This window comes from Pan troglodytes, chromosome 14 (assembly GCF_028858775.2).
Source record: "Pan troglodytes isolate AG18354 chromosome 14, NHGRI_mPanTro3-v2.0_pri, whole genome shotgun sequence".
NCBI lineage: Eukaryota > Metazoa > Chordata > Mammalia > Primates > Hominidae > Pan > Pan troglodytes.
The window spans coordinates 104,902,028-104,928,324 of NC_072412.2; the positions used below are offsets into that span (position 1 = coordinate 104,902,028).

General features: G+C 39.5%; 2 protein-coding genes across 3 annotated transcripts in view; one reads left to right on the plus strand and one right to left on the minus strand.

Annotated features, from left to right (window-relative positions):
* The window catches only part of UBAC2 (UBA domain containing 2), a 182,608-nt gene that overhangs the window by 88,423 nt on the left and 67,888 nt on the right, over positions 1 to 26,297 (plus strand). For both annotated transcript variants that reach the window (XM_063791892.1, NM_001246491.1), the window contains 2 exon segments: positions 21,696 to 21,819; positions 25,639 to 25,686. In XM_063791892.1, coding sequence (XP_063647962.1) covers positions 21,696 to 21,819; positions 25,639 to 25,686 — 172 coding nt within the window.
* On the minus strand, positions 2,100 to 15,138 carry GPR183 (G protein-coupled receptor 183). Its single transcript, XM_001146657.7, has 2 exons — positions 14,923 to 15,138; positions 2,100 to 3,724 (listed from the first exon to the last, which is right to left on the minus strand). Exon 2 carries the CDS (start codon positions 3,704 to 3,706, stop codon positions 2,621 to 2,623), a length of 1,086 nt encoding a protein of 361 aa, XP_001146657.1. The 5' UTR covers positions 3,707 to 3,724; positions 14,923 to 15,138; the 3' UTR covers positions 2,100 to 2,620.

Sequence of the window (26,297 nt, forward strand, 5' to 3'; positions counted from 1 at the left end):
GCTGGGGTTATATTCCTAATGCTGCCTTTAATTTATCAGGGTGCCTGTTCTGAAGTTAGGTTTCTTTATAAAGTATGGGTGACACTGTTTGCTCAACCTGTTTCACAGGATTGTAGAAAGGAAGATGTTATATAATGTATGGACTGTTTTATAAATTATTGAGCTCTTCACGTATACATGATGCCATTTCTAACATCTGATACTATTCTATATATACTATCCTCTCGCTGAATAGTCAATGAATTTATTTACACTGATCCAAACTAAATAGCTTTGAGGGTTTTTTTTTTTAATGTGGTCAACTGCCATAATAACGATCCATTTTCCCAGATTAGTTTTTCTAGCTCCCAATTATTATTTAAAATTGTTAATAATGTATCACCCGATTCATGGAGAAAATACTTATAGGGTTGTGATTTTCAAACAGTATGTTATATAATAAAGTCATGTTCTGTAACAGAATATAACAATTAAACAGCCCTGTCCTGTTCTCCAAGTTGACCTCCTGGTTAGGAGAATGCCCCGGAAATAAATGTAAAGCTAACTAATAACAAGACAGTGAGAGGATGCCCACAGCCGTGTATGAACAGTGGCTTGGTGAGTAGAATGGGCAGCCTTTAAGGGGAGTTATTGGCTGAGTTTGATTGGAGTACAGACTTTTAAGAAAACATTAATTGGAGATAGGATTAGAGTTTACCTTTTTGGCAGTATGGTTGCTGATGACTGGATAAAATCATTTATATAGATTTGTGGTATAGTGGAGGGAGGAGGCAGAAAACTGAACAGATAAAAGAATGTTATTCTGTTGTCAAATGCCATAGTATTTACTCTCTTGTTTGCAGGATCCTAAGAATTGACTCCCTTAGCCCAGAGAGGACTCTTGCCTACCCTAAGACAGTGTGTTGGCTCATACATCCCAGAAGGCGTCTCTACTCCAGTGTAGTCACAGAACCAGGGCACCACAGAGAAGCTCTGAAATGGAGGAAGCTTTCTTTTTGGTTTTCCTTTAGTAGTCTTCACGATGGTTCCTCTTTAGAGATCCAACTCAGATGACTACCTAAGTGCCAACTTACATACAATTTGTTGTTTTGCCCTTTCTTTTCCTTCACTTGGGAAAGTTTAGAGGTGGAGTGAAGGAAAGGCAGTAAGATTTGGGCTTTCATCCATGTTGTCTCACCTGTCTGCATAAGATGTTACAAAGACCAGTGCCTATTTTTGACAATGGCTTTAAAATCAGGTGGCTCTTTGTGAAATAAATGTAATGGAAATCTGAATATACTAGTAAATGGTGTTGAATCAACCATTAAGATTAATTTTCATACAGAGTAAAAGTTGAAAATGAGTAAGATGAGAACTTTAAATAAAATATTTTCAGGATATAAAGTCCAATAAAAATTTAAAGTGTAACAGAGTGAGACCCCCTTTCTGAAAAAAATTTTTAAAGTACAACTCAGAATTAACATTTTCTTTATCTACCATTATAAAAATTGGTGTCATTGCCAACGGAGAATACTGCATTGGGGTAGTTTTGGGGATAAAACAAATTTGAACAGGCAGACCAGTTGACTACCTGGAAAGGTCATGCTACTCATACTAAGGTACTCATTTCAGCAAGTATATAATATTGTAAAGAATCCTAAGATGCTTAATTTTGTAAGTTTGCATTTTACTCTGATCATATTTAGCAAGCAGCAGCTATATTTTTCACTGCTCATCATGCACCACTCTTCTCCTACTTGATAACTCAAACCATTGAAATACAGATGTAGAGTACTAACAGCTTGGGGGAAGAAAAGAGAAATGATCCCCTAGCGATCCCAAGAAAACCAATCATATAGGCATGTCTTTTATTCTCAAGATGAATTTAGCAAGCAGACCCTCCTCCCAATGGGCACCTCCATATAAAGTCTTTTTCATATTGCTAAGCAGAGGCCCTAAAAGACTGTGCTGGCAGCTCCAGGAAAAGCTCAGTGCTTTCATTGTCTCAGTCATCATCATCATCATTTATAATGTTGCAGTTCAAAGTCTATTGCCAATTATCTTTTCCCTGACACTCCCACTGATAGTTGACAGGGAGCATTGAGGGACAGACTCATAACTTTGCAGCATCCTGCTCTTTATTCCAAAAGAGTTCCTTAACAAAGTTTTATGACCCAGAACAAAACAAAACAAAACATTGGTGTTATTGAGGGAATTAAATCTAACATTGAGAGAAATTTGGATTTAAGAAATATGTTATTTTAAAAGTATGTTATAGTATTAACATCTGGCAATATATAATCTATTCAGTCCTTTTTAGCCATTTGTTGGCAAGAAATAATAATTAAATTTTTTATTAAAACAAAACTTTTTACATTGGGAGTTATTAAGAGCGCCTCCTTTTGGTGTATTCGTTTACAAATAAAAATGAAATATTTATTTGCATTTTTATTGTGCTTTATGTTGTTTGCTTTATGTTGTTCTCTTGGGCTTACTTCCGAGTTGGAGATGGGAAAGTGCCCAATGAAAGAAATATAAAAGAATACTAATTGGAAGCTGAACAATTATTTTGCTTTATAAGAGAAGTCCTGCAAAGTTTGTCATACAGTTTACGTCACTATAAACCAAAATACAATCCATTTCACTTTCCATTTGAAGACTTGGAATGTATCATCATCTGCGTTTCTGTCATTTCACGTGAATTTTCTTCAGGGGCTGACTTCACAGCACTAGAAATCGATACACTGACTTGCCGTTTCAGCATCCTCATAACCTTTCTCTTATACCCTTTACATGCAAAGAAGTAGATAAAAGGGTCCATGCAGCAATTGAAGTTCATCAGGCATACTGTAAAGTGCAGAGAAATCTGGAACGAATGTCTTTGGCTACATTCCAGGAAATTAGAGAAACGAAGCTTCTTAATCATATGTTGAATAATTGCAACATGGTAAGGTGTGAAACAGAGAACAAACACAACAATAATAAGAATAATTGTGTTGAGAGCCTTTTTGTTTACACCAGATTTCTCAGTGAGTGGGTTTTGTTTGGCAGTTCTGAAGAGTTTGCAGCAGATCTGAGAATAGCAGATGAGAATGATTATAAGTGGAAGTACATATCCTATGAAACATGCCCCAAGCAGAATCCAGGGAAGAGATTTAGTTTCTTCAAAGTTTGGATACTCCATGCATGTAATCCTTTCAGCCTCCTGCTTTGACATAGGGTTGATGAGGAGTGGGAGTGTCTGAGCAAATACTAGAATCCAGACAAATATGCACACGCCTTTTGCATGTTCAATCCTTTTTATCTTGTTGTAGCGTAGAGGGTGCACCACAGCAATGAAGCGGTCAATACTCAGGCAGGTCATAAAGTTCACACCTGCATATGTGTTGATGTAAAACACTAGCGCAGTTATCCTACACAAGGCATCTCCGATTCTCCAGTCAAAGCCCATTGCATAGTAGGCTATTCGTGTAGGCAAAGCGGTGGTAAAAAGTATATCAGAAATCACCAGATTTGTTGAATAGAGGGTGGTAGAGTTGATTTTTTTCCTGTTTTGAACAATGACGACCAAGGCTAGTAAGTTTCCCACGAGCCCAATGATGAAGACGAGGCTGTAATGCAGAGGCATTACTATCCTGGCCGTGCTGTGATGTGCATAGAGGTCACAGTCATTTCCCTGAGGAGTTGCAGAGGGCGTAGTAAAATTGTTTGCCATTTGTATATCCATTGGTGGTGGTCCAGGTGTCTAGAAAAAAACCAAGAAGGATCATATAAGTAAAAGCATATGTATTCAGTTTGATTACTCATTAGTTTTAAAAAAGTTTAAATAATGTATCAAAGCAATCCAAACTGTCTTTTATATATCTAAGTTTTAAAATTTCATGACATGCAATTTTTAACAATTTATAATTATAATATGGTTACATATATGATAACAGGAAGAACAGAATAAAATTTGTGTTTTTACTCTCACAATTTGCTGACTTTGGCAAAGCTCTGGCAAAGGAAACAGAACCATTTAAATAGGGCAAACACACTTTTGTGACAGAAGGGAATGCACTAAATTTTTAGGCAGAAATTCCCCTTCCCTTTTTTGAATCACTGTCTGGTTAAGTAAAGCACCCCACATTTCAGACAGGCATTAAGCTTTGCTTTTAAATTTAATTTCAGTTGGATTTTTTTTTAACCAAATGCATATCACTGCCAGGAAATGAAATCAGTCACCACATTTATGTAGTGAAATATGAACTTACCACAGTGATCTGATTTGTGTTAACCTAAAAGTCTGAGAAATAGGCTTAGTCCATGTTAGGAACTGAAAGTTAGATTTTCTTTTTAAAAAGAAGAAGATGACGACCGCAACAACCATGACTAAAATGACAAAAAAAGAAGAAAGATAAAGAAAATGAGAGAGAAAAAGACTTAAGCTACTTCAAGGGGAAATTATTAAATTTTAAAACTCTATCAATCTGCAAGTACTCCATGGATCCATGCAATCTACACTTCTACCTTTGCACATAGTAGCAAGCATCACACTTTATATTTTGTTTCTTGCTTTATTCACTAAACATCTTCATGTCAGTGCAATGTATATATTTGTCATGTGTATATTTTATATAAACATTTGATAGATATTCTACAGTCTTCCAATGTGTCAATGCATAATTTGCTTAGCTACTCCCTTGATGAACTTTTGGATTCTTTGCAATTCTTTTCTTGTTATAAATAATGTTAAAGCAGAAATTTTAAGTACTAAATTGAAAAATGGAAAACTCCTACAATAAAGTTCTGTAGATGAGGGTAAACTTTGATTAAAGCAGGAAGAACAGAGCAATAAATCCTGTGTGATTATTTTTAAAAGAAAAATAATTCCTCTGATAGAACTGTGTGTACATAAATCTCACCTGGAAGTCACCAAAATTAAGGGGCACTTTCAGCATATCTAGTGATGTTGCTACTGTATATTTAAAGAACTATACAGTATTTCCTTAAAGACTATCTCTACCCTGATCAAAAGCACTGTCTGCAAATCTCCTTCTCTCCCTGCTGTATTAAATGACTTGGATCTCAGCTAACTTCATTCTAACAACCTTAAAACTGAGATGTTCATAGACACTGAGGGTTAGCAGAGGATTGTGGTCATGTTATGTTAGAGGTATGCATTCTGTACAGTGTTGATAGGTTAGTCATTATAACCTAAATGGAAATAAAACCTAAAGCAAAAGAGAGCAAAAATGGAAATAAAACATTTTATTATCCAGAAAAGAGACAATGGGAAAAAAACAAAGAATGAGGATGGTAAGTAGAAAACACAAGAGGGTAGGGATGTGTCACAACAAACTTAAATGGGTTGAGCTTGCCTATTACAGGACAGAGACTATCGGTTTAGATTAAAAAAAAAAAATTCCAGCTGTTTGCTGCTTAGCAGAGATACAGCTCAAAGTGATAAAGAAAGGTTGAGAATAAAGGCAAGGGAAAATACATACCAGGCAAATCCCAACCAATAAAAAGGTAGTATGGCAGTATTAACATCAGAAAAAATAGAATTCAAGGCAAATTCAATATTAATAGGAATACAGAGGGTCACTACAAAGGTTAAAAAGAACAGTCTACAAAGAATATAAAAATAATCATGAAATTTGCATGTAACAGCAAAATTTGACGGAATTTGACGGAGAAATTGGCAAATTCACAACCATGGTGGGAGATCTTAACACATTTCTATTATGATGTGCTAGATAAAAAAGAGATTAAAGACTTATTTACTCAACATGATTTAAAAGCTAACAGAACTTGTACTGAAGACACATGAGCATATATGCAAATTTGACCATGTGCTAGGTCACCAGAAGACTCAAAGCTTTCAGAAAATAGTTATTTTCTGATCACATTGCTTGACTACAGTGCAGCTAAATTATAAACCAATGATAAAAAGATAAAGGATAAGTTTGGAAATGAAAAAATACACTTCTAAGGAACTCATGGGTTAAAGAAGAAATCACAGTGGAAATTTCGAAATGCTTAGAACTAAATGATGAAAGTACTACCTGTGAAAACTGTGGGATGCAGATAAGGCAATCTGAGATAGATATAAAGCCTTGAATGCATTTATTTAAAAAAGGAAAGATTTCAAATATATGTTAAATATACAGTTCAAGAAGCTAGAAAAGAACTGTTTGTCCAAAGCAAGTGGAAGAAAACAATAGAGATAACTGCAGAAAATAATGAAATATAAAAGACAATAAATATCAGTTTTACATTTTGTGCAGGAAAAAAAATGGAGTGGTTCTTAAATAGAAAATCATAGGGATTTCATTGTGGAATAAAAGTAGAAAAAGATTTTTCCATTTAGTTGGGAAAGGCTTCATGTGAAAAGCAGCTTTTCAGGAGCTAGGACTAGACACAAGAGAGAGGTGAAAATTCCAGGCAAGGGTTGCAGCTTTGGAATAGGCAACAATAACTTTTATTAATATTTTTCTAAGTTCTTTGAAAATGTATTTTTTTCCAAAAATCTAAATATATTTTTGAGTATTTCTAAGCAGATTCATGGGAATTGCCTTTAAAATACATGGCAGGAAAAAAATACTTCACTGTAGAGTCTGCAAATCCTCCATATGAATAATTATTATTGTAGAAATTAGGAAAGTAACACTTATGTGACACTCAGAGGTGCCATTGCTTGCCAGTTTGTATACAAATGCGTGTCTGACTGCATCACCAAATAAGATGCAGCATCTAGCGGAGCCAGAGATTGCAGGAGTTTCAGAAAAAAGTTCAAGAATGTTTTACATAGTTTGTAAACAGTTCAAATATCCTTCATTAGGGGATTAAATATTTTATGGCATAGCCATACAGTAGAATACAGGAATACAGCCATGCAGTGAATACAATGCAGCTCTGAAAATGGCAACATGAAAATGCCTGTTTCTTGACTGGGAATTATGTTAAGTGAGGAAAGCAGATTATACAACATGCCACTTTTTTGGGAGGTAGGGAAGCAAATACACACACACACGCACACACACACGAACACACACACACAGAAAGATGTCTGTATGCCAAAACATAATTTTGTATGAGTAATTTTGGGGCTTTACTCATATATTCTAGATTTTTAATGCTGAACATTTCTATTCAAAATGTTCATTTCTAGTCAGTGACTGGAATGAATAAATAGGTAAAAAAATTTTTAATGGGAAAAAATTTTAGTTCCCCTTTTCTTGTAAAAACCTTGTTATCTGACATGCTTTTCAAAGCTTGCCGTTCAGTGTTCCTTTTTCAGATTTCTGCATTGACTTACTAGTTGTGTACCTTTGCATTGTGTCATCATGTAGAAACCTCACAGCAGCCCTATGAGCTTGAGCATTGCTACCCCTTATCTACTTCGCAGGTGATAAAACTGACAATGAATATCAATTTTATATTTTGCACAGGAAAAAAATTGGAGTGGTTCTTAAAAGCCACGCTGGGCTTAAAGGCCATGCTGGATCCCTCTCTGTGATGACCTGGCTTCAGGTTTCTTCCTCTGTTCAGTCCTTGGCACAGGCAGCTGTTTCATGCTGCCCTTAAAGAACTGAGGGCTTGTGGTTTCAAAGTGGTCTAGGCTCTAAGGGCCATCCTCAACTATATCATGGCACATGCGCAACATTGCCCAGCTGCTCCAGAGCAAAGGGACAACTCCTTCTAAGGGCAGGGGGTGCCCACTTCCAGGAGAGGTGCCTTCCCAAATGGGAAGCCACTTGTGGCCACACATCATTGAGCTCCAAGGGGTAGCCTGTTGAGGGTCCTTAACTGACGACCGTTGTGCACTGGAGGTGGCCAAAGAAAGGCATTTGCAGAATGTGGACGTGTAAGTGGGATGGCTTGGAAATGATCTTAGGTAAAGGTAAATGCATGCTTTGGATATTTGGATGTTTAGTAACCTCTTGAAGGATGATTCCGCTAGCTGGCCCTAATATGTCACTTTAGTTCTTGCTTATATTTATCCTGTGTTATTAATGCGGTAGTTTTAGCCAATTTTATGATCCCAAATTGAGAGGAAAATCCTTTCATATGCATGACTGTTACTATCCCATTCTTATATCAGCCAGTCCCAATTTATTATAATCTTCCCTCAGAGATATTACTTTATATCTTCCTTTAATCATCTGAAGGATTCCTTTCTGAAACTTGAATTAAGTCCATTCTTTCATTCAGCAGGAAAATGGTTTTTAGTGCCTCCATGTGCTAGATGCTGGGAATACAGAAATGGTACCTTTTTGTATTAGAGGGTCTGGAACTGAAGGGTGAATATATAGCGTTGAACATGTGCTGTTATCTGAGTGAGGTGTTCCTCAGGATTTTTTCACATGCATAGCAGTATGTGCTGGGTTCCTCCTCATACACAGCAGTACTCTGCTCACTTTGTGCTTTACAGTGCACTAGTGTCAATATTTGGATAGTATAGTTATCTTTTAATTATTTTCGGGTAGAAAATTTATTCTTAAGTATATTTTAAGTATTTTACATTGTAATTATTAGGCAGCAGCTTCTGACATGTTATTTAAGATATATTTATATACACTAAGGTATACTAGAAAGTATTATCATTTATCATTGTATTGCCTAGGGAAAAGCCCAAAGAAATGTTAGTTCTAAATCTTTTTTCTTTAGAACACTAATATCAGAATTATAGCTTCCTCATAATGCATTCTAATGAAAAGGTGCACGTGGCCCCTCAGCCGTCCTTCGTGCTGCCCACACTGAGGGACAGGAGTCAGGACAGAGGCCTTTCCCTGGAGGGCATGGATGATGACTGGGCCACAGGAAGCCTGGATCTTTATTCAGGTTCCACCTGTGGAACAGGGCCCTGTCGGCCTTCAAGGCTCCTGTACCTTCTGCTGGGAGCCACCCTGGAAGCCATCTATGCCATTCTCTTATTTTTATTGGTAAACAAAGGAGACAATCCCAGTTTTGCCTCTGTAATGCAGTACTTGGTCCTTTTAACTTTACTGTTATCCTAACATGTGTAAAACAATAAGTTTCTTCCTCAGCAAAATATCTTCCAAAGTATTTTTACTTATGCTTTGAGAAGTGAGCCTGTGTGTTTTTTTCTCTAGAATGTATTTCATTGCTAATAGAGTTGCTAACACTTCTTGAGATATTATCATCTCATTTTTGCATAACCGGACATGTTGACATGAACTGACAGGTTCTTTCTAGCCGCAAAAGGAAAAAAAAATAAAAGGCCCCCCAAAACTCATTTATTTAGCATCTGAGAAAATCCCTAGATACCCACTTGGAGGGATTTGTGATTTTTCACAGAGGACATGTACCTTCCATGGTCCTAATTTACTCGTTCAAGTAATTAAAGTGTTTTCTCAGCCTTTAATTTGGGCAGAAACAGAACAAAACCTTTACCATATTCGGGGATTTAGTTGGTGCTAGAATAACAGCTTTTGGTTTTTGCTGAAATGTCACCTTTGCCCTCTAATATTTATTTATTTTAATAATCATCAACACCTTGAATGAAAAGGGGCTTACCTAGGAATTCTGTTTAATTGTAGCCACTAGCAATGACTGGAATGGGTCAAGTTGTGCTGAGATGATCACCAATTGGAGGTGACTTCTCTGTAGGTCAAGTCTTCTCTAGAGTCAGCTTATACAGAGAGGTGACCTAAATCAACGTGCCCACAGTGGATGTACCAAAGAGGAACTTCCAGAAGCTCACTTTCAAAAACAGCCAGGGGAGCCACCCAGATGCAGCCACACAGATACTAATTATATGTGTATATTGTTAAGTGAGGAGTGTTTGATCTGATACACTGTCCTTGGCTACTTTGAGGAAAGGTTAAGAATGAGGAAAAATTTCTGGAGCAGGGAGAAATAAAATCATTGGAAAGGAGGGGGAAGATGAAAGCTCAGGGTTAATTGAAATTTCAAGGATATGGTTCTACTAAGGAAATAAAGATAAGCACAGATGTATCAGGATGGCAAGCTGGGGCTGTTTCAGCTCCCTTGAGAATAAACCTGCTCCAGGGAAGAAAGAAATCATTCATTACTTCTTCCTCTGGTTACCTGGTTTGATAAGTATTTGTCAATTATTTGAAAACACCTTCTTGTTCAAACAGGGGCATCTAAATTTGGCCCAGTGTCACACATACTGGGTCCTAGCATTCAACTAGTGATTTTTCTCATCACCTTTTTCATTGACTAAACAGCCATCATCTGAGGGATTATGGGTGTTGTTTGCCTGTAAAATGGACAGTGGGAAACATGCATTCCTGGTGTGCAAGAGGAACCTGCACTGCTGTGGAGCTGTGACCAGCATAGTCAGAGCCTCCTGGTGCTTCATTAGTAAAGTCAATTTGTCCATTCTATTAATAATACGCTGCTAACCAACTGTCACAGTAGTCAGTACATGCCTCTGTGGCCTGGTTAAATACATCTTTGTACACTGTAAGGTGACTTTTTCCCAGCCAACTTTGAGTCCTAAATTGATAGCTATGTTTATGTCCATGATTCATTTTTTAGAAGGATTGAGAACAATATTCCCTATATCCTTTCAAAAAATCACGCATACCAGAGTGATATTCAGCATAGAGTTGACTGTGGTCCGTCTGTTTGGGGGACCTCCCCTGCCTCCTGGGGGACTTGCTTTCTGGCTTATGGAGTGTGACTAGCCGAGGGGCTTAGTAGAGGCAGCCTTATTGAGGAGCTCTGTGACCAGCCTGCCAACCCCATTGCATATCCTGGGTCAGACCAGCTCCCAATAGATCTGCGAAAGGCCATTTACAGGACCAAGTACAGAGAACTTCTTCAAGACAGCAAAAGACAGAAAAACATCTTCAAGACTGAAAAAGGGTTTAGCAGTCTACTGTTTCCTCTTTGTGCTTTATATGTGTCCTGAACCCAGTGGATGTGCAGCGAAGACCCACTTCGGCTTCATAGACGCGCTCCTTGGAAGTGATGGAAAGGTGCTTGAGCACGGGAATTCTTTGGTTGAACACCCACTTGCACATTTGGGGTTTCACATATTCCAGTTATTTTCTTTCACCTTTCACTGGTAAAAGCCACCTATGTGGCTTTTGGTGGCTTTTACATTGAAAAGTATGGAAGTTATTGAAGATGAAGATGACATATGTTTAGAGAACTAAGAAACTAAGAATCCCACCATAATACTCATTTTAGTGTAAGAAAGATATTCTGTGTTTGTATCTGGCATGATTTGTAGGATGCAGCATGTGGGAAAACTGCATAATATAAAAAGGCTCTTTATAATGAAGCTCTGTGTCTATATTTCTCCTCTGAGTCCTGAATGTTTCTGGAAATAATATGTACCTTTTCTCTTTCAAGTTCAAGGAGTTTCAATTTTGTTTTTGTCTCTTAGCAGTTGGAAATTAGGGAGGAACATTAAATATCATTATTTTATGGATAAACCGAATTCCAGGTCAACTCGGTCATTCGCTCAGGGATCTTACTGTGGTACTCAAGGCAGGGGTCGTGAAGGCGCCCAGGACTCCGTGTTCTCCCTCACCTGCTGCCTCTGGTCAGCGAGCAGTCCCTGTGCCTCAGCCTTGTGCTCTGCTGCACATCCGTGTCTGTCTGTCTGCCTGTTGTGTGCCATTCCCGCCCTTCTGCCCGCAGCCACGGCAGCAGCTTCCCGCCAGGCTCTCAAACGGGGCCCATCCAACCCCAGGCAAACCACAAGCTCTGTGTCATGACTCACAAGTTCCCTCATGATCTGAGCTCCATTCCCTCTTCAGGAGGGTTGCTGGTCAGCTTCCCCTGATCATGGCCTGGCTCCAGGCATGCAAAATTACTTAGAACCTTTGGATATCCCACGTTCCCTCACAACTCTGTGCCCGGTAACATTCTTCCCTCTGTTTGATGTCCTCTGGCCCCTATCCTGTATCCTTAGCTCTTACTTTCCTTCAAGCCTTAGTTCTAAGTATCCCAGGAGCATTCCTGTTCTCCGTCCTCTGAAAGGCAGTGTGGGTGTATTTGTGAGAGTGCTGTGCTCTGTCATAGTGTCTGCATCATTGATTTTCTTCCCTGTCTCCCATGAGCCTGTGAAGTACTGTGAGTGGGGACCCTATGGTGTTAATTTCTTGTATCTCTAGGTGATGTATGATCGATATTCAATAAATACCCATTAGTTAAAGAATAGCAACATTGCAGCTTTCTTAATCCTTAATGAAAGGTTCTTTATTACACCCCAGTAAGCCCTTGATGAATAATAATCAATTAAAATTACTAAGCAGAGACTGTGTTCCAGGCACTGCCCTGGGCACTCTATGTGTGTTTACTCATTGAATCCTCTCAGAACTTTCACAAGTCCATTGACAGAAGGTGAAACGGAGGCACCAGGGCACTTAAGTGACCAAAGACCTAGCTGTTAAATGTCAGGATTCAGACCCAGGCAGTTTGGCTTCAGAAGTCACATTCAGTACAATACATTTTATCTCCTATTTCCGACATGATCTGCTATTATGGGTAGAAAACAAGTAAAATAGGAAGGCATCTCAAAACCTTAACGTACACTAACTCATACCTATCTGAACAAGAGACACTAGGAGAACTGGGGGAAGGGAATGGGAGCAGGGAGGAAGAGATGTTGATTCAAATGAAGGAGTTTATTAGTTTATTTGTAGCATATTTTAAAGTAAGTAAAGGTTTTATAAATGGATTTAGAGTACTGTTTTAACAGTATTTTAATAATAAAACAATTTAGACTGAAATTTCAATTGAAAAAAGATGGTGAATATCTAGAATAGGCTTTTATGCCGTTAATTGATTTTTAAACTACTTTTTAGATATTTGCAGAGATTTAACAAAATATTTTTATTCTTCACTTTGGGCTTCCAAAACACCACAGCCATCTGTGTTACTGTCACAGCTTTCAGAGGATTCTCACATGTGTTATCTCATTTTATACGATGCCCAGACTTCTTGAGAAGGTGATAAACCCCCCAGACTGGAGAACACCACGCGTCCTCTACACAGGCCACGTCCAGGGCTGCCTAACAACTCCAGCAGGTCTTAACCATAGCAGAGAGAAAAGTATCCCTGTAAACGGCTTTATTAGGTGCGAAGCTCTTTTAAATGTAAGCTTCTTAAGGATGATGACTTAATCTCACCCAACATTTTATCCTATAGAATGCTACGGAACCAACCTACAATAGATATCTAGTAAATATCTATAGAATAAATAAATGAATTAAAGTCATATAGAAACCTGAGTTAATATTTATTCCATTAACTGACTGGTCATGGTACTAATTATCTCTAGGAAGCCAGATGAAAGTAATTTACGCAAGGGATCATTACCATTGTCACTAACGCGATACATAAACATGTGAGTGCACATTTTGTGGAGTAGCATATTCTTTGTGGTTCTATGTCCAAAAAGTGCAGTGAACCCCCAGAGAGAAAGCATGCTAAAATATAAGAAGTGTGCAGTCCTACCAGTAAGCACAGTTAGATGTGTGATCATCCATAGACTCAGGGCCATTTATTTATTTATTTATCTATCGAGACAGAGTCTCGCATGGTTGCCCAGGCTGGAGTGCAGTGGCGCAATCTCGGCTCACTGCAACCTCCGCCTCCCAGGTTCAAGGGATTCTCCTGCCTCACCCTCTTGAGTAGCTGGGATTATAGGTGAGTGCCACCGTGCCTGGCTAACTTTTATATTTTTAGTAGAGATGGGGTTTCACCATGTTGGCCAGGCTGGTCTCGAACTCCTGATCTCAGGTGATCCGCCTGCCTCGGCCTCCCAAAGTGCTGAGATTACAGGAGTGAGCCACCACACCCAGCCTGATTCAGGGTCTTTATGTAAAATATCCATAACATATCTGTTGGATTCACCCTCTGGTACGTCAGTGGCCAGAGAGATGGGAGAAGAATGATGGGAGACAGTTTTTTAGCACTTATAATGAGAGGCAATGTTGTAAGGACTTGGCAGTAGTAATACTCCCCATTTTACAGGTAAAGCAGCTGAAGCCAGATATTAGGTAACTTGTGTGTGGGGGGGTGCCACACAGCTTGTAAATTTCATTTGATCCTGATTTCAGAGCCCTTGCTCTTATTACACTATATTGTACTCAGAGTGACACCAAAAAAACAAAATACCACGCCCCCCGCCCCCAACACACACACACAAATACACATATATAAAACCCTCACTGCCCTTTAAAGGAAGTCTCTTCACAGCTTCTATTTTGCCAAGTTTCTGTTACCACCATTCCCAACCTGGACATAAATGTTGCCAAAGCACTGCATAGAATTCATTGTGATTTTTTCCCCTCAGGCACATAGAAAAGATACGTTTAGTCTAACTAAACATAAGTATAAACCACACAACAGACTTTTTTTCCACTTATCTAATTAGTAGTATTTAGCATTTAAAAAGCAAAGATTGGTACTCTTTGCTGGCGGGAGGGTAAATTGGTAAAATGTTTTTGTAGACCAAAAAGTACCGTTTTATATCTAAAGCTTTAGAAAATATACCCTTTGCCCTAGGAATTCTACCCCTGAGATTCTATCCTGAGAAATAATCTTGTATTTCTAATAATTCCTATAGCATAGGAATATTCTATATTAAAACAACTTTGTTCCTTTTCCTTCATACTAAGTTATCCTGAAATATTGGCATTATTTGCATAGTTTTGCTTGATACTGTTTTTTGTCATTGTGAGTTTATACAGTAGTACATGAAGTGAGCCCTATTTTTTGACAAAGATATTTCTGGCGGACCCATCGCTTTCAGTCAACTTTATAAGAACTAACTAGACCTACCAGTTAGCAGAGAGAGTAAACTTACATTATTAATATAATTTTTGTTAGAAGTGATGGTAGCTTGTTCTTAAATAGATTGTTTTCCTTTTTACCTTTTACCTTAAAACTTAGGCTTTTAAAGTTTTTCTTTAAAAAGTTTGTTGAAAAAGCAAAAGATCTTGTACTTACATATCAGTGACTCGTTCGGGTCTCTGTGTAGTAGCTGTGAGTAGTTGTCCAAACTGAAGTAAGTTTTAACTGTGGCATGTTGTTTTAAGAGAGGCTGTGCAGACCTCCTTTTATGGTGGTGGCTTTTTTTTTTTTTTTCCTGTCACCCTGTGACTGAGCATGTAATGAGCAGTTAGCCTCGTGTACGTGTGTGCACTTTGTGTTTTTTTTTGTTTTAAATGGGAAGTGAAATTTTTTATAGTGATTAAAAAAAACAACTATCCAAAAGCCCCTTGGAATTTATGAATTGTTGATATCTGTGGAACTTTATAAATTTTTCTGTAAAGGTTTAAGTATCAAAAAATTCTTTGAAAGAGACTGAAGCAATAAACCTTAACCAAAAAAAAAGACCAAGTTACTGATGATTTTATATTGATTTTGCGTGTAAAAGTATGGGTTTTTAAATGTTTTAAGGAAAATAGTGTCAACTTTGACAGTGCTTTTTACCTGGAAACTTGGTATCAGGGAGTAGTTTACACATTCCACCTTATCCACAGCTTATGAGAAAGAAACAGGTTTCTGTGGCGTGGGGGTGAGTGACAGTCCAGGATGTGGAGTGGACTGGATTAGTCGCCGTTTTCAGTCGAGAGGCTGCCTGAGTCAGAGGCTGTGTGAGTACTTGAATAACAGGGAAACAGTTGAAGGGAGGCCCATTATAGATAAAATCCAGCCTCTTCAGCACAGGGTGAAAGAGACTCATGCCATTCACCTCATAGCTTTAGTTGACTCAGTTTAAACCAACTAACGTGTCTCTCAGAATGCAGTTTATTTGTAGGCTAAATTACCAGATATGTAGCACTCAGATCAGGAGAGGTGATGTTTACACTTAGTCAGGACTGATCTGGCCATTCCCAGCCACTTCTGGGTGCTGCTTTTTACGAAGACATAGATGACACCTGTGGCAGTGAGGGGCCTGGATAGCAGGTCTTAGGAGAACTGATTAAATAAGCTGGGGATGTGTATGCTTTGTAGGCATAGGGTCATTATCCTTATGCTTGTGGAAACTCTCATAGAAAAGTGTTTACATTGCTTGTGTCAGTCTTCCTAACTCCAGAGACTAGCGGGAGGGTCAGTAAGAAGTTACTGGACATAGCTTTTGGATCAAAAGATGAGAGTCATTCCCAAAAGTTGTGATTATTTTGAAAAATGGAATATGCTGTTTCTTATTTAGATGCTTGAGTAAACGTGATGATTTTGAGGGATGATGTAAACAGAATTGAATCATTTGGTAGGAATTTGTAACTCTGTGATCTCAGAAGCCTTTCTGCTCCAGGATTCTGTAAAAATAGTCGAGTAGCTTTTGCCTCCCACAGATGTCATTAGGTTCTTCTAACGTCTAAAGTGCTGTGAGTATGGAGGAACATTGTCAGACACAAGAAAGAGCATCAAGTAAGTCATCTGAATTCTTTGGGCCGCCACCTCACTGTGTATAAAATAAAGGCATTGAACTAAATGATCTCCAAGGTAATTCCTAGTACAAAAATTCTATGAGGGGGTAATACAGAGATTTTATGACTTGGTGGATAAACATGACATCATATTCTAGAACTAGTTCATTTAAAACTTAGGCTGCAGAGTACTTGAAGAAGACACTGTTGATAAATTTTTCAGTTTGTTGAAAGACCATTCTGGTGGGGTTTTGCCTGTTAATTTTGAAATAGTTATATTAAGTAAAACATTTTTATATAGTGAAGGACTCAGCTAGTTCAAGTAATTCCTCTGACAAACTGGATCTGTCCTCCCAACTTTTTTTTTTTTTTTTTTTGAGACAGAGTCTCGCTCTCACCAGGCTGGAGTGCAGGGGTGTGCTGTCGGCTCACTGCAACCTCCACCTCCCGGGTTCAAGCAATTCTCCTGCCTCAGCCTCCCGAGTAGCTGGGACTACAGGCATATGCCACCATGCCCAGCTAATTTTTGTATTTTTAGTAGAGACAAGGTTTCACCATGTTGGCCAGGATGGTCTCGATCTCTTGACCTCATGATCTGCCTGCATTGGCCTCCCAAAGTGCTGGGATTACAGGTGTGAGCCACCGTGCCCAGCCCCTTTTTTTTGATATCAGAGTAGTCAGGCAGATGAAGAAGAGGTGATGGGGTCATTATCCTGTAAGAGGCCGCTGAAGCTGTATATTAGATCATTTCATGAGCTCACCAACCTTGTTTTTATTGCTGTTGAAAGTTACCAGGGTTTCTTGAGTTGTGATTGTACTGTAAAAGTAGAGTTGGCCTTTACAGTTTTTTTGTTTGTTTGTTTGGAGACAGGGTCTCACTCTGTTGCCCAGGCTGGAGTGCAGTGGCACGATCTTGGCTCACTGCAACCTCTGCCTCCTGGGCTCAAGTGATCCTCCCACCTCAGCTTCCTAAGTAGCTGGGGCTACAGGCACATGCCACCACGCCCAGCTAATTTTTGTATTTTTTTTGTGTGTGTGGAGACAAGGTCTCATTATGTTGCCCAGGCTGGTCTCAAACTCCTGACCTCAAGCCATCTGCCCACCTTGGCTTCCCAAAGTGCTGGGATTACAGGTATGAGCCACCACATCCAGTGACCTTTTCTATAGAAGAAGTGAAATGGACATTTGCAACCTTAACAAGGTGTCTCTGTTACTTTTTGTTTTCTATCGAGTGTGATCATGAATATATAGCAGTAGATGCTCAGTAAATATTAGTGATTTTAAAGGATGAATTAGCAATGGCTCACGCCTGTAATCCCAGCAATTCAGAAGGCTGAGGCAGGAGGATTGCCTGATGCCAGGAGTCTGAGATCACTGTGGGCAACACAGCGAGACCCTGTTTCTAAAAAAAGTTTAAAAATTAGCCAGGTGTGGTGGCACACACCAGTAGTCCCTGTTACTCTGGAGGCTGAGGCGAGAAGATTGCTTGAGCCTAGGAATTAGAGGCTACAGTGAGGCGTGATTATGCCACTGCACTCTACTCCAGCCTGGGTGACTGACAGATACCGGTGTCTCAAGAAAAAAAGAAAGGATGGATGAAATGTTTATAACCTGCTTTCTCTTTTCTGTGCTACCAGCCTCATCTGCTTAAGCCAGAAAGGGCTTCCAGAAGGTAGTTCTTCACAGTATGAAAAAGGTCAAACTGAATTACTGTTGACAGTATAGAGAACAGATGTTGTCATAAAATAAGGAAAAGAAAAAGACTGGTCAGTGACTAATAACATTATGGTATTTTGTGAAGTCTGTGTGTGTAGAAATAGCAACGGAAAATTTCTGCAGAACAGCCCATATAATTTTGGTCTGAAATGTGTATGTGTGGCCTAGTATTTAGTCATCACTTAAAATTATACAGTGATTAATATTTTTTAAGGAGTTTTTAAACTTCTATTGGTATGTGAAATGTAAACTGTGGTCATTAAAATTTCTACCAGTATTTTTTTTAGTTTACATTGAAATGTAACCTCAAAAAAGAACTCTGCTTTAGGTTATTTAGTTATAACATCACTATTTGTACTTTATTACTAAATGTAAACAGAAGAACTTCTATGAATTAAGCGCCTCCAAGGGCTTGTTCTGTGGTAAGAGACCTCTGGTGTGATTGGCTCCCCAAATAGGGTTCTATAATCACCAAGAGAGCAGGCCATATTTTGAGCTACATATGAAACCATGTGTTTTAATCCCATTAAAAATGATAAAAAGGAAGGGGGCTTTTTAAAACAAAAGGCAAGTTCTGCTGTATGGTTTTACTGTTTTAAAGGAAAATTCATTTCTTCTGCAAATATTTATTGAAACCTTACTCTATGCCAGGCACAATTCTAGACAGTGGGGATAAAACAAAACAGACCAAAATCCCCATCTATGTGAAGCTTCCATTCTACTTTTAAGATAGATAGGCAGTGATGAGAAGGCTGTAAGTGCTGTGGGGGAAGACAGTCAGGAAGAGAGTAGAGAATGCAGAGGGGGAAGGCTGTGAGGGCGGGAGGTGCGGTTTGAAATGGGGCAGTCAGGGAGGACTTCTCTGAGAAGGTGCTGTCCTGCGGAGCACAGGATCAGAATGGGGATGGAGATGCAGGGCCTGGGACGTCTTTGTCATGACTGTAGGTGGGGAGGCATTGGAAAATTTATGCCCAGGAGTGACTAACTCATACTTTTCCATGAAAAGAAGGCCCAGCTGTTTTAATCAGCTGTGCTTGGGTTTATAGTTGGACAAAAGCAGTTCTTCTGTGTAGTATTTAAAAACTGCTATGTTAATTTTAAAAAATCCAACCAATATTGAATATGGATCATGTATAAGAATTTGCATTTGGCAAAGCTAGATAAAATATGATGCTTTCTCTCAGAATTAATAATCTAATGGGAGGTTTTTGAGAACTCTGTATAGTCAATTCAAATGTGAGTCATACAGTTGTTCTAGAATAAGGATTATTTTGTGGCCCTAAATGTAGTGAGCTCCTAAACTGTGCCAAGCATTGTGCCAGGTGCTAGGAGAACCAGGACTGCCTCTTCTTCCCTGTCCTGGGGTGCTCAGCCTGGGAAGAAGGCCTGATATGTGAGGAATTCTAGACTGGGCAAGTGAGGGTAGGAACCCGCTGTGCCGTGCACCTCCGTCTGCCACCCAGTCCCTGCCATCCTTCTCACTGGATGGCTAGCCAGGTGTATCTCACATCTCTGTGTCCCCAGTCCTGACACAGTGCCTGCACTTAGGCCTTACTGGCTGGAGTTTTCCCTGTTCTAGCATTTGCTGCGTTTGTGTTGATAGCAGTTGATGCAGCTGCCATTTATCACATTTGTTCTGTGTGTGTTATATTTTGGTTTGGTTTTGTTTTTAACAGTAGAATTGAGAGGACATTGCATTTTTTAAAATAACGTAGTCTCTATCAAGGATGAGAAATTGCGCAAGAGGCCAGGAGGGTCCTGTGTTTCCACAAAAATGGCACCAAGGACAGTTCTTTGTAGAAGTGAAACATATGTTTTGCATTTTTCTCGTGATAATGAAATAATTCTTTTTTTTTCTGGTGCCATTTTCCCAAAAGTGGGAAAATAAAACACAGACTGAGTAATTAAGCCAAGTGTTTAATGGAAAACAGGTGCAAGCTTGTGCCCAAACCACTCTACTCATTCATATTACCTGCCTAGCACTTGTGGGAATGTAAGATTTCCGTCCTGTGATGAGTTCCTTGAGGTCAAGGACTGCTTCTTTCTCTTGGACGTAGTTGTAGCTCCTGTGCTGGGCATCTTACCGTGACATCCTTGGCACGCATTTGATTCACTGATTCATTGCAGTGGTGAAACTGACATAGCTTGGGGGCCACGAGGAGAGCCACCAGCTGCCAGGAGGAGTCAGAGAAGTCTTGTGGGAAGAGCTGAGCAGTGTTGCACAAGCTGAGTTTCCTAGGCAGGAAAGTGGAAAGCAGAACCTGCGTCAGTGGAGAGTCAAAGCAGCCAGCGTGTTCAGGGAGCAGCTGTGTGGATTTTTGAGAGGGCCTTGTGTGTGATGGGCCAGATGAGGGGAAGCAGAGAGGAGGACAGTGGTGGCAGACTCCAGTGATGAGAGCAAACTGGGGAGCTTTGCCATCACATCTTTATGAAGCATTTTATCTTTGGATACTGGAGCCTATGGAAGGAAGGGTTTTTTTGTTTTGTTTTTTATTTTTTTGTTTTTGTTTGTTTGTTTGTTTGTTTATTTTTTGAGACGGAGTCTCACTCTGTCACCCAGGCTGGAGTGCAGTGGCGCGATCTTGGCTCACTGCAAGCTCTGCCTCCTGGATTCACGCCATTCTCCTGCCTCAGCCTCCCGAGTAGTAGCTGGGACTACAGGTGCCCACCACCAAGCCCGGCTAATTTTTTGTATTTTTAGTGGAGACGGGGTTTCACCGTGTTAGCCAGGATGGTCTCGATCTCCTGACCTCATGATCCGCCCGCCTCGGCCTCCCAAAGTGCTGGGATTACAGGCGTGAGACACTACGCCCGGCCGGAAGGAAGGGTTTTTAAGCAAGGGAGTGTTGTGATCAGAGTTGTATTTTAGGAAGAGAGTACTGCCAACAATGTTAAGAAATGGATTAGAGAGAAGCAAGACTGTAAGTAGAAAGACACATAAGACTTTTGAATCTGTCAAGGCGAAGGTGTCAAATTGACATTCAGAACCGGGTGAGGGGTGGGCAGGCAGTTTTAGGTCTCACTTCATTTTCTTATCCCAAGCCATAGAAAGGGTTGAGATTGTATGAGGAGATGAGAGAGCAAGAAGAAAAGGCTATAATGGAACCATGGAGAAGCCAGAAGAGTGGTGTAAGAAATCACTGGGCAACCACTGAGAAGCAGGGTTTCAGACAAAGGGAGGAAGGAATGTGAGGAAGGGAGGGCCAGAGGTGAACCGTGCCAGTGCCATAGTGACAGATCACTGGACAGGGCTTGAGATGAGGCTTTTGGATTTGACTGAAGAATTCTAAGGTTTGCTGCTTTCGGTTTGTCTAGTTTCTCTCATTAGATTTTAGTAATACCTGGGAAGAAAACATAGCCTCCACTTTTCTCACAATTGGTAGGTGCTGAACCACTTCTTTGTGGTGGTTTCAGGAGGGTCAATAAGGATAGAATGATTAGAGTTTTCATAAAGTGTTCTATAAGTACAAATTATTTTGGACATGAATCATATTTGAAAATCAATATGTATATCTAAGACCATGCTTTCAGACTGAAATAAAATTATAAGCAGTGTTACTTCAAAGATACATCTGCCATTTGTGTTTAAAATTCACTATTATAGTGATTTTTTTTTATTTGTTTGCATAGCCTGGCACCTGTGTTTGCTCTGTTTGTACCATTTTACTGCTCCATACCAAGAGTCCAAGTGGCACAAATTCTGGGCCCGTTGTCCATCACAAACAAGACATTGATTTATATATTGGGACTGCAGGTACAGTATGCATTTTTATGTTCACTTTTCTTTAACCAGATTTTTTTTTTTTTTTTTTTTTTGGTCTTTTTCTCATTTGATCTCCTTGAAAACAATGGTTTTTTTCCCCCCATAATCTTGGCTTCATGATCTATATCAAATGTTTAAAGGAAGTGTTACAGAACAAGAACATCAAGGTATAGAAGATACTAGAATACTTTCATAGTCTTTAGAAATCTGATAAGAGCTTTCACTGTAATTTGTATCTGTGGAAAATATTTTCATTTCATTGTACAATTGCACGTGCGTACTTTTTAACAATCATAGTATGAAGTGGAAACAAATGAGAACAATCAAAAAGTAGAAAGTAGAAAATCAGTGTCAAAATTAATTTATTGAATACAGTGTCGCAAATAAAGCTCTGAAGAAGAAACCCGGTGTGCTCTACCAACCCGAGCTTTGGGGTTTTCAAGAAGCATTGTCAGCTTCATTATTTCCTTGTTTGTGAAGCTGTGATGGTAGCGTCACCATTTGCTAAATGGTTTGCTGTGAAGACTACTAGAGTACTACTGTCCAGGTTACATTTGAAAAGCTTCTTTGCCAATCCTCAGCGAATGTCAGTTGCTCCCTGCTGGGCTCCAGGTGTGTGGTAGGAGAATGATTTTCAGTTTTCTATCTGTACTACCTGTCACTTTTCTTTTACTCTCACGGCTTTTGATGTAGTTTTATTCTACAGCTTCCTGTGTCACCATGTGTCGCTTGGCCTTTTGATCCACTGATTAATACTCATAACATTCCTTATCCCACGCACTCTAACCGGATACTGGCGTCACTTCAGAATGCCTTCCTCCCTCCCCTTTTAACCTTTAGCATTTCCTCTCACTTCTCCAGTCTGCTGTCATGTGTTATCAATGGCTCATCTGGGGCGTTTTCTTACCACTTTTACAACCGTTTCTCATGAAATCTTTTTATTCTCCATCTCTCAACCCCCATCTCTCAACCCCCGTACCGTTACACGCCCCCTGATCCTACCTGATATCCATGTAACCAAATAGCCCGTTTCTGCATTTGATTCTTATGAGTAGGATTTGCTATAGCAGATTTAATATTTTTAAAGTTGTTGTGACAGAGGCCATGTGGAATTCGAAGAGCACTCCAGACCTCCCTCAGGAGACCCAAGTTCTAGTCCTAGCATGGCTGTCTCCAGCCATGAGACTTGGGTTGAGTCATGGAAACCCTCTGAGCCTCACATTCACTGTATAGTTCTTCCAACTCTAAAGCTATGTAGAATCTTTGAGAATGAAAACACTGTTTTATTAATTGTGGAGAGGAGTTCAGTGTGGCATTGTGGAAAGTCTTTGAAGCCAAGTTGTTGAATTTTGGTTTAATGACTTGGTCTGGTAATGATTTGCTTTGTCACTTACTTTTTCTGAGCCCCCATTTCCCCATCTATCAAATGGGGATGATAGTATCTACCTTATAGAGGTATTTTAAAGATAGCATGAAGTGTTTAGTGTAATCTGAACAGATAATAAGAGCTAAGTCAATTGGTTACTATTAATTAATAATTTATATCTCTATAGCTACCACTATTCATTTTTCTGAGATTGTAAATGTATTTCTTGTTTTGTTTTGTTTTTGGCATAAAGCAAGTAGTATGTTTCATCTCTCGGGGAAAGGGGGTCTTAGTTGGATGAAGAGGCACAGCATGGCCTTCATCACAGGGCCATTGTAGTAGGTTGGTGCAAAAGTAATTGTGGTTTTTGCCATTAAAGTAAGGCAAAAACTGCAATTACTTTTCCACCAACCTAATATCTAGTGCCGTTTCCGCAGTGTTACACAGCTCACAATGAGGGATCCCCCTTAGCCCTGCCAAAAGCAGAAAGGTAGATGCAACTACCACGGATAGTTTTTCAAAATAATATAAATTTCCAATATTTTTGTAATATTTCCGGTAACTTTGAGAGGGAGAAGTTGAGATCAGAAAATAGAGGTGGAGATGCCTCATTGCCTCCTTGATAAAATCTAGGTCCTTAGCATGAATGGCATGCAGGGTTCTTCTTGACTGTCTGGTGTCAACTCCCCCTGTGCCCACCTTGAAGGAGTGTAACTGAACTCCTTAGTGCTAAAATGTCTGTCCTCTGCCTGCCTCCCTCCCCTCCAAGCCTTTGCATGTGTTTCTGTGCCTTTGTCTCTCCCCACTACAACCAGGGACATTGTTGAATGAATGAATGAATGGATGAATGAATGAATGAATGAAGACTTGAATCATAATCGGAAGAGCCAAAATGCTTAAGGCTTATTTAAGTATCCAATGACTTGAGAGCCCATAACATCATGCCCTGTGCAATGGGCTATGACGTTGTGGGCTCTCAAGCCATCCAATACTTAAATCAGTATCACCCACTGGGTGAGATATAGCCCCTGTCCTCAAGGAGCCCAGCCATGAGAAAACACACAGACACTGTGAAGACATAGGCAGACATAATGGGGACCACACAGGCAATGAGAGGCTTCAGAACCCAGAGGAAATTACTTTTTCAATGACAAAATGATACGCTCTTTTTACTTGCGTATGAGACCTGGAAGAGTGGAGAGCATGGCTGTAGAGCCAGTCCTGGATACACTCCAGCCCACCACCTGCTAGCTGTTGACCTGCAGCAAATTGCTTAACCACTCGGTTTTACTGAAGTGCCTTGAGAGCAATGCCTGACACATAGAAAGTGTTAGCTAGTCTGTTATTCTTTCTATTTTTAGAAGAAAATTACAGCAAAATATTTGTCTACATGGTTCCATCCTTCTTATTATCAGAGTCATTTCCACCGAACAAACGTCCGTGCTACATCAAAGGTTCAGATTTAAAGTTGCAGCCAGTGCTCATTTCTAACTGAGCCTATCACTAGAGCAAAGCTTGCCAGCCTCTTTATCTGAGTGTGTCAACTCTTACCTTTTGTGTCTGTCTTCTTTCTGTGTCTCCTTGGTAAGTGTGCAGAACTTTGAGGTTTTCATCTAGCACAATGCCAGCGATGAACCTGGGCTGTCCTGCCTGAGTATCCTGCCTCTTCTTCCACAATCAGAAGTAAACCCCCAATCTAAAGTTCTAAAAACTAACCAACAATAACCCACAAATCATTTCTTTGTTGCAGGAACACTTTCAGAGTCCTTATGATTTTTTTTTTTAATTACCCTGAGCACAACTCTAAGATATAAACGATTTGGAAAACGAAGGGAAGAATTTCATGAGATCTAATTCTAATTACTTTTGCCATTAATTAACTTTGTTCTGTTATTTAGTTTGCTCTTCCTTGGGTGAACTAGAATGAGAATATCAACACTTGAGAAAGTTACCATTGGACATAGACCTAAGTAGGCTGGCAGGGTTCTTCCCATCTAAATTTAGGGTGACAATGTTAAGAAATTAAAATGAGAAAGTTATTTACATAAATATCACATCATTGCCAAGCATGGGATGGTGATTACCTGTTTTGTATGTTGTTAATTCTAGTAATTTCTTTATATGTAGTATTTTACTTTAAGTCAGTTGAAATTTGTAAATAACATCATACTTGGGTTTCATTTATTTTCCTTTGCATGGGGTGTGGGCCAGGTTCAACTTGTTTTAGGCTATACAAAGTCTGATGTCTGAATAAAAAAATTAATATATAATTTTCTTTTAAGTAACAGTTGATATTTCCTAATTTTCCATTTGCTTCTCTGTATTATGGCATATATAATTAATACTTTTTATAAATGGTCATGACTATAGTTATGTAAAAATCAGTGTGCTGTGACTGGCAGTTGAATTTTATTTTTAGTTGCCTTTTCTTTTTTCTTTTATAGCTTTTCACCTCTGGTTCCTACATCTGGATTGTAGCCATAAGTGGACTTGTAAGTGTGACTACCCTTTTACACCCATTTCTCTCTCTCTCCTATAAAAACATTAGGAAAATTGTCCTATTTAGATTGTGCGTCATATTCAACTGTCTCACCATTCTTTTTTTTGAGACAGAATTTCACTCTTGTTGCCCAGGCTGGAGTGCAATGGCTCGATCTCAGCTCACCACAACCTCTGCCTCCCGGATTCGAGTGATTCTCCTGCCTTAGCCTCCAGAGTAGCTGGGATTACAGGTGTGTGCCACCACGCCTGGATAATTTTGTATTTTTAGTAGAGATGGGGTTTCTCCATGTTGGTCAGGCTGGTCTCAAACTCCTGACCTCAGGTGTTCTGCCCGCCTCAGCCTCCCAAAGTGCTGGGATTATAGGCATGAGCCACTGCACCCGGCTCTCAACATTCTTTTAACCCATGGCAGGTCTGGCTCAATGTTACTTCTGTGGTGATTAAAAAGGGCCAGTCACGGCCAGGCGCAGTGACTCACGCCTGTAATCCCAGCACTTTGGGAGGCTGAGGCGGGCAGATCATGAGGTCAGGAGATCGAGACCATCCTGGCTAACATGATGAAACCCCATCTCTGCTAAAAATACAGAAAATGTTGCTGGGC